A 9,372-nucleotide genomic window follows, 5' to 3' on the forward strand; every position below is an offset into this window, starting at 1 on the left:
TACTTCTAGAATCACAGAATCATAGAATGTTTTGGGTTGGAAGGGGCCCCTAGAGATCATCTAGTCCAACCCTCAACTTTATCTGGAGAGCTAATAAATGACAAATGACATGCATTCTTCATGACTCTGCATTTCGGTAATTTATCAAGTTGCCTCTAATATTTCCATTACCTTTATCAACTACTTGGAAAAATCAATATCTGATAGGACTCCATGGCGTGCATTGCAAAGTATATAAGCATGAAGTTTGTGTTGCTTGGTCTCAATTTGCTACTTCAAACCATCTGACTGAGAAGTGACTCTTAAATCCTCTTGTCATTTCACTGTTATCTGATTTGCAGGAACCCAAGACTTAAGCAAACATGTCCAACCTCAGTGAGGCAGAACTCATTCACATGTTTAAGGGGATTCCCTTTACCACCAGGTCTTCTCTGGAACTTTTAAAATCCTTGGATACTTTTGATGCTAGAGAAGATGATGTCCTTTTGGTTTCCTATCCCAAATCTGGTAAGTTCTACTTTCAGATGTTAATTGTGAGATGCCTCAATTGTTTGTTTCATGTTCTCTGCTTAAACTACTTGGGAAATGTCTGTGTACAAGAAACAGGGAAGGATGTCTCAGTATATGAATACATTGTTCTGTCAGTAAGTGTTCAAATTACAAAAAAATATGTGTCATTTATCTAAATCTTGATTTTTTTAATTGAAAATAATCTCAGGTGTTTTTATATTGGAAAGCAAATAAACATTTATTTCTTGTAAGCAAAACCTGTACTTGAAAGATTTTCCTGAGGACTATCTACTTTTAGTTATGAACAAGTCAAGAGTTGGATTAAATTATTTGTATGGCTCTTGGCTGTAGATTTATTCATTTCTTATTGCCTCTCCCCTTGCTTCACTCGCCCACAGAAGCACACACCAAAGCAGCAGCTCAGTCATTACTACTCAAATATAAAGACTCAAGTTACTATATGGAAAAAAGAACTCCAGGTTATTCTAAAACTAATGATAAAAATAATATAAACACCTCTCAGCTGAGCAGTTTGTCTCATGAGGTTGTTTTGGTACCAATATTAACACTTCTCACAGAGTAACTTTGTACTTCAGCTACAGCCCAAATTTTTCCAGTATTTATACATTTGGAGCCAGGCGGATTATTCAGTTATATAAAGTTTCTTGAATCTGGGGGATTAGAAGTATGACTTGTGCACTAGCAAGCTGTTTCCATATGCAAAACGCATGTTACACATATTTTCAAAGTAACAAATATTCCTTTTGTTCTTTTTTTTTTCCCTTAAAATTACTCATCTCTAGGCACTCACTGGCTTGCAGGAGTTATAACAAAGCTTTACGATCCTCAAGTTACACTAACATCTCCCATTGAATTTGGAGACAAATCCAATCTGGAGGAACTGAATAAACTCTCATCAAAGAGAATCATCCCAACACACTTAAACTACAACATGTTACCTCCAAATTTTAAGAATAAAAAATGCAAGGTAAGGCAAAAAGATATAAAAGCAGTAAGATATGTTAAGTGTCTGTTAGGAATCTGTTTTGTCTCATTTATCTTTAATAATTTTTTAATTCCTTACAGTTTCCAGAAGTGGTTTGCTGTAAATTTTGCAACCACAGCTGACCACCAGTCAAAGGCAGCGTGAGCAGAGACTTGGGCTAGGGACTGGGTTCTGCTCCGGCCCCAAAGCTCCCATGGGGTGCTTCGTATATCAGGCACCACACAAAATACATCAACATCTTTCAGTCAAAAATATATCATTAGGGAGAGGGGGTATTCTCATCACCCCATTTCCTAGTGGCTGGATCACTGGCTTAGAAACTGGTTATCTTGGGTACTCGTAGGCTGTTCTGGGGGTGAAGGTACTCTGCCACTACCTAGTATTGAAGCTACCCTGTGGAAGCCTGGCAAAGACCAGGGCGAACAGAGGAGAATTGAAATGTGGGAGGCAGATTCAGATCACAGTTTTGGCTTCCTCCCGTGCTAATGTGGGAGGTCTTTAAAAAATCAGCTCTGGGCCTCAGATTTTAGGTTAGAAGTCCAAAATTTCAGGATTACTCAGATCCAGACATTTTGGACAAAGCTAATTTGAGTGAGAGGCCAAAATTTATGTTTTGCAGCTGTCCTGTGAATGTTAATTAGTAAATGTTTTCATATGTTAGGTTTGTGAGATAGTATACTGACTCATGAGTTAAAATTAACACAGCCTCTTTTGTGAAGCATAAACGTTACCAGCTGCAGGAAACGCACTTCTGTCCACCTGGAATTGTTTGCTAACCACTGCTGGCTTCTGCCTAGGCAGGGACAAACACATTTCTATCTTAATGGCATGGTCACCAATGGAGGAATCCTAAAGGGTTCTGAGACTGAAAACTGCCTGTGAAAATGCTACATTTCTGCACAGAGCTCCTCTAAAATAAAGGAAGAATATAATCATTAATAACCATATCATCTTCATTTACAGATGATCTACATCAGCAGAAATCCAAAAGATACCGCTGTTTCCATGTATCATTACTACAGAGATAACCCAAACCTTCCCACTGTTGACACCTGGACTGCTTTCTTTGACTTGTTCTTAAAAGGAGATGGTAAGGATAAATGTTATGTTTTCTCCTTGCAGTTTACATCAGCTTATTACACACAGAAAGAGTTAAGAAATGTGAACCATGTGAAAACTCTTTAGTGCCCTCCTTATTCATATGGCTTTAGCTGGTGGGGTTTTTTTTAGGATAAATTCTAATGCCAAACTAAACAAGAGCAAATCATAGGATGCTATCTTCAGCCCTGCAAGGAGACATTTTGATAAGCGGCTGCATTATTTCAGCACAATTGCTCTTTGCAGGTTTTTGCTGTTCTTTGTCATAGCTGTTAAAACCCATATTCTCACAGACAAGTTACTGATTTCATTTCTTCTCACAAACCCCTGGCAATTTGTTGATTCTGTGCAGATCTGCCTGTGTTAAAACATTTCCATCCTTGTCTTGCAAACCGCAGTAACAAACTGCTTCCCACCATGAATTCATGTTTAAACTTTGATAGAGGAGGTATGTGTATACAGCTCCTCCCTGGCAGATTTAAGGGCAGCTGGGCTCACGGCAGCCTGCTCCTGTTCTCGGCGAGCAGGCCGGTGGGGCGGGCGCTCTGTTGGAGGGTGCTCAGCCAGCTCCACGTGGCTCACTGCCATGCTGACGTGCAGGCAATGGGGCATGTGGAGAGGCCATCCCCAGGAGGCTCCGGGAGCTGTGCTTTCAGGCACAATGTCTTCTCCCATCTTCAAGACAGCCTTGGGTGGCCCTTCAGAGGGAGTCCTGATGCTTTCCTAAAGCCCTGCTGCACACGCTCTGCCTGATGTGTTGTCTTAGTAGCGAGGTCCAAAGACCAAGGACAAGAGTGAGATTTTTATGAGTGACAGCGGTAGCATGGAAGCTGACAACAGGACCGTGTTCCAGTTATCCACTCCCATTTTTAGTGTTTTATTGCTCCTTTGAGGACATATGTTCCTCTTATACAGCCATAAGCGATGATAACAACAACAATGACAGATCAGCTCGAAAACTTTGAAAGACAAATGCCATTGCAGTCATCGTGGGCTTACACCAAAGATCCAGAAGTCAGTTTGTCTACTGCCTTGTGTGGGCTTTGGCTCTGATCTTGCGTTCCTAGTTCAGAGCAGCCCTAAGGCATGTGCTTCAGTGATTTGCAGGATCTTCGCTCGTTTAGTATCAACACTGAACATACAATAGCAAAAAAAAGAAAATAGGATTATGTTAAATTTTAAAAGCATCTCCTATTTCTCTCTAGAGCAGTAGCCACCTTCTATCTTCTGTGTGCTTATGCAAGGCATAAAAAGATAACTATGTTGGTTACAATAGAAATTTATGTAAGAGCTGATACTGAGAGTTTGTCATTTTTGCTCCTAATAGAAACATACGAAGGCTGTGCTGCTTGATTCAGATCCTGTAGTACTCTTGCAGAGTTAATCTCAGTTCAGAACAGGGGTGAGGACACACAGAGACAACTGTGATGCTGTCCCTGGAGTCTCCGAGACTGTATGCTGTACCCCTGAAGCCAACAGGGCTATTCTGTGCTATCGTTGGCCATGTCTCTGGTGTTACTGACCAGGAGGGCAGGGTTTAACGGCACACCGTGGAGCACACACGCCTTGCAGTTAGTGTTTTATTTGCAGGAGGAGGCTATAGAGTAGAGCATTCAGCAAAATACTTAATTACGTCTCAGGGTCTGCAACCTAAATGGTGCCCATTACAATATTACACTTTTCTGGTAGCAGTTACAAAGCAAAGTCACAGTTCTGGAGAATGCCAGCTGCGATTGCTCTGTCCAAGCCTCTTCTAATCGCCCTGCAGGAGTCTTTCGACTCATCTTTCAATGCAGTCTATCTTGTCCTTCAACCAGAAGGGTCAGAATATTGGTTTTTAAAAGAAAGCTGAAATTTGGCTCTCCTCCCATGGTTCAGCAAAAGGCGCATGCAGACAAAACAAGTACTATGAGTCAACTATAAAACCAGAAGTTATCTATGTCATTGGATGAATGATGTATTTGCATAATAATTTGCTTACCTAATTCTTCTTTGACTTTTAAAAATAATACAGATTTCTCCTCTGCTGGGACAAAATACAGCTAACCATAGCATGCTCCATTTAACAGGCTCCTTATTTCATTTCCTAGTGAAGTGATCGTATTTCTAGCTGTGACCACAGACATGCAGATATTTGCTGAGATGCTCAGATCTTGTTAGCCCTGTACATTTGCCTTCATTACTGGCCTTTCCTTAGATTTGGAGCCTGTTTCCAGTGCAGAATTATCTCTCGGAATAGTATCTGCATCTCTGATACAAACCCAGATTCCAACAGTTCTTTGGATTGTAAGTTTGAGTCACTTCACAAAAAGAATTGAATCTGTTTTAGAGTAGTAGAGGGTACACGCTAAGAAGAAAGGGATCATTCCCCTAAATGTGTGAGGTTGCAGTCAGAGTTATTTATGAATAAAGTTTATATGAATCTCTTTTACGTGGATTTTCTTTTCAGTTGTCTGTGGATCCTGGTTTGATCATTTCCTAAGTTGGGAAGAACATGAAAATGACAAAAACATCCTATTTCTGTTCTATGAAGACATGAAGAAGGTAAATATGCTCTCTGCTCCTATTTCAGAATGCATTACTTGTAAATTAACATCATTAAAGTATCAAAGAGCAAATCATAGTGGAAAAGGGGAAAGAAGAAAAATGTGAATGTATGTCTTCGGGCATATTTTATATTTGCATAGAACTTTTTATATTAGTGAACTAATTCTGACTGCACAAGTTATGTAAGTATCAAATCCCACGAGAGCTGCATTTCATAGATGTAGGAGTGGGACACATTACACTATTTTCCCCAGGCTACGGGAAGAATTTTAAGTTCCTCATTCTTGGTCCTATGGGAAGACCAACCAAGGACATCTGTGGAGGGCCACACATTAACCTGCTATGCCTGACATGTCAGGTGAAATTTTCAAAAAGTGTTGTAAGAAAGACAACAGAACTGCTTATGGTCAGTGGGACTTGTGCTCCCAATAAACAAGAAAATTAGAGACTGGAGAGTGTAGGAAAAAAGTTTTGGTGAAAGGAAATTATTATGCAGAAACTGCTTTGCTATTCTTAAAAAAAAGTCAAATACCAAGATACCTTAGCTTTCAGAGGACTAATTTTTGGGTGAATAGAAAATGCTTTTTTTTCTTTGTTCATTTTTTTGGAAAAAAAAATCCACTACGAGGAATATAAACAAGCCATTTTGGATCCTGAGTCACTTGTTGGATCTCTAGATACAGCACCTCCAGTGAGGCGCCACTTACACAGGAGCTTAGTTTTGAGTATTTCTTTATTCCCAGTGAAATAATTCTGAGAGACAGGAGAACGCTTTGCCTGAGCTGGGAGTAAAATTGCAGTGTAACTGGATTTGATATCACATACTCAGCAATTATTTCTTCCTGTGAGCCATAGGTAAGAGGGGAATCAAGGGCACTGCACCTGTCATCTACGCAGGCCAATGAGATACTTAGCTTTGCTTGAAAGCAAATAAATGGGTGATAAACTTGGTATGTAATAAAAAGGATCATTTTCTTATCAACTAAAAGTCTGATAATAAGCTCAGAAATATAAAAGCTTTCTTTTTCTTGTATGCCAGGATCTCCCTAAGATTGTAAAGGAAATTAGTCTGTTCCTGGGTTTACATGTCAGTGATGATGATATCCAAGACATCTGCAAGAAGTCCTCATTCTCAGAGATGAAAAATGACACAGAAAAGGAAAACTGTGATTCCAGTCACACCGTTTGCTCACTGACATCCAACAGGAGGCTGATTTTCCGAAAAGGTAAGTTCCTTGGGCTGGGCTTAGCAGAGCAGAAGGAGTGGGAATCCAGCCAGGGGCTGAAGTCCAGGACTTTCCTAGAGCGTAATGACGCTTTTGGTCAGCCCCAGGAGGTAGTGACAGGATTCTTCAGTTTGAAGCCATCTTAAAAATCACTTTCTTTGTAAGTTCCCTGGTTGCAAATGCAGGCTTATACCAGAGAAGCATGGAGGAGCATGAACAGCAGTCTGACCGCTATTGCTCTGAGTGAGCTTCTCAGCTAAGAGGAAAGGTTCACGAAGCATTGCTCTTTATCTGCCTATTTTTCTCTAAAAGTTGACCACCTCAGCCTTTTGCATGTCCTCTCTGATATCACCTGCAAAGGTCACTTAGTTACGAGAATGAGAAAGAGCAAGGCACATCCCTGCCGAGGAGGCTGCTCGCAGCCTTTATCCTCCGTACCACCTCTTATCTTACCAAACCGTTCCTGAAAAAGGAATACGCTGACAATGACAACAACGAAAGAATGGATGACTCAGTTACCTGATGGCCTCATAGGTAGCCTTCAGACCTTGGCCAAGCTGGAATACGCAGTAAAATCTTCAATGGTGCTTAGCTCAGATGTGACTTAAAAATATCTGCAGGAGCTGTTTTCTTGACGTTTCAGAAGCTTGCTTGGATTTGGATAAATCGTCAGTCAAAACCATCATGTTCAGATGGATTTTGATTATTTTTACTTAGTTAATTTTTGAACAATAATTGACAGTTTAAAACTAAGAGTTGTTTCAATTAAGAAACACTTGTTTTCACTTATAAGTAGGGAAATGGTACATTTTGCTAATTCAGAATATTTTTACCAATGAGCTGAAGCAAAGGCCAAAATACAAACTGTCAGTAAAGAGCAAACAAACAAAAAGCTCAGACAGGCTTTTCTAAGTCAATGAACTTTAACAAAACTATGTTGAAAAATGTGAAAAATGCCAGCACTTTCACTTCCAAGTAGTTCCTATGCAAATCCCAGGGTTTTAGCCAGTTTCAGACAGTTTACAGAAAAATTTTATATATATATATATATATACATATAAAAAACCTGTGTTTATATATACATATAAAAAACTGCTGTCTGGAATGCTGTTTTACTCAGCGGGTTTGGGATGCAGGGTCTTTAAAGGGTATGCATGAGGGAAAACAATAAGCATCGTCTCATTAAAATACGTCAGTTTAAAAAACAATTTCCTTTTCCTGTTTGCTCAAACTGGGTAACAGTAGAAACACTAGACTGAACATGAGTGTGCATGATCACCCAGAAGTAGTTAACTGCCCACTTAAATTGTGGGACACCTCATCCATAGAAAGCCCTAGAGATTAAGAGATTAGGAGTGGGTGTGAGAGTGGGATTGATCTACCAGGTCACCCCGGGCTCCTTTTTTAGAAGCCTTCTTTAGTCAATGGAGACATATGGCTGCTTTTGGGGCACCATTCATTTGATGAGTTTTAGATGTTGACTAGGATGAGGTGGGATTCAGCCAGGGAGTAACCATTTCCCTCTACTGACTGTGGAAGAGACCAGACGGAGACCTCTAGCTGCATACATTTAAGGTGCAGCAAGATGCCTCTCTGCTGAGATGTCCAAGAGCTCTAGTTCCATCTAGGAAACCTGCCATTCTTTGTGTACCACTTAGTGTTGTTGGCACTAAGCAAGCCTGAGGCTGAGGGTTTAACACCCTTTATGGACGATGATCCAGCTGCTTCCAGTTGTCTCACCAGACCAAAAAACAATTAACTCACGATCATGACCTACCGCAGAGACTATTGTTAATAATATTTTAATAATTTGTGCCAACTGCAATATTAACAAAACCGGGCTGCCTTTAAACCATTTTCTGCGCATATATGTATCGCTGGCCTCACAGTTCTTTTTCTGCTCCTGCTCTCCTAGGTGCTGTTGGTGACTGGAAGAACCACTTCACTCCAAAACAGAATCAAAGGTTTGAGGAGATATTTAATGAGAAAATGAAACTCAGCAAAATGGCAAAAAGCCTCACCTATGAATTTTGACTCCATGTGAAGAACAACACCCAGTTATGAACACACACAGCTAGAGCAATTGGTGGGAAATCGTGAATGGGGACTCCCAGTCGGTTTATAACCCTCCCAATGGAAAGGATTGTAAACATGAGATTTTGAGGACAGGAAAATTGTGACACAATGCCAGAGCTGAACTCAGTTTTCAGCAGGCAGATGTATTTGGATTTAGAAAGTCAGGTGTCAGACTCGTTTTTCTACAACCCTATCTACTTTATCATTTATTTCTTTTTTGCTCTAGAGGGATACAAATGGACTTCTTCAATCTGATTTAGGAATTTTACCTAAGATATTAAGAAAATCCCTCCAAAACAAACATGTAATAATCTGAACATATAAAAAGTCTAAAAACACATCATAAGAAAATGACCAAAGATTTGACCCCAGACTCGCTCCCTCCCTGATCTACCATGATTTGGAAAGTGTCTATCTTATCAGACTTTGTTATTGATATTGAAGTTGAAAACTGCAGCTGTACATTTGAAGACCTGGAGTGAAGTTTGTTTTATAAAATGTCTTTTTTTTTTTTTTTTTTTATAATATGTAGTTCTTTGATGGAATTTATTTCTGGGTTAGGTACTGTACTGTATAGTATTTTTGTTTTAAATGTAACTGATATAAATCCACGTAAATTTCTGTACAATGTGTTGGGGAACTATAAACATGTTTTTTTTCCCATTTGACTTTCTTCCTGCAAAATTCTTGTTTCCAGTGTTTCGAGGAGAACCGTTTTACTTCATGGTCCTTGTGCAATAGAACTCAACAGTTCCACTGTGGCAAACAAACAGCTACCCAGAGACAGTTTAATCTGAACACGACTTATTTATTTACCCTGCCCTGATAAGACAGATTTTCCAAGAATCAGGTGTCTGTGTTCACATCCAAGGGACTGTTTTAGGAACCCAGTGAAGATTTTTCTTCTGA

The 9,372-nt window shown here is 39.8% G+C and overlaps 1 protein-coding gene across 1 annotated transcript; it reads left to right on the forward strand.

Annotated features, from left to right (window-relative positions):
* The first annotated feature begins 362 nt into the window (after window positions 1-362).
* LOC104135091 (sulfotransferase 6B1) lies at window positions 363-8,421 on the forward strand. Its single transcript, XM_009648701.1, has 6 exons — window positions 363-507; window positions 1,314-1,498; window positions 2,480-2,606; window positions 5,064-5,158; window positions 6,201-6,387; window positions 8,303-8,421. Exons 1-6 carry the CDS (start codon window positions 363-365, stop codon window positions 8,419-8,421), a joined length of 858 nt encoding a protein of 285 aa, XP_009646996.1.
* Window positions 8,422-9,372: the final 951 nt, after the last annotated feature.

This window comes from Egretta garzetta, unplaced genomic scaffold (genome assembly GCF_000687185.1).
Source record: "Egretta garzetta isolate BGI_Z169 unplaced genomic scaffold, ASM68718v1 scaffold81, whole genome shotgun sequence".
Lineage (NCBI taxonomy): Eukaryota > Metazoa > Chordata > Aves > Pelecaniformes > Ardeidae > Egretta > Egretta garzetta.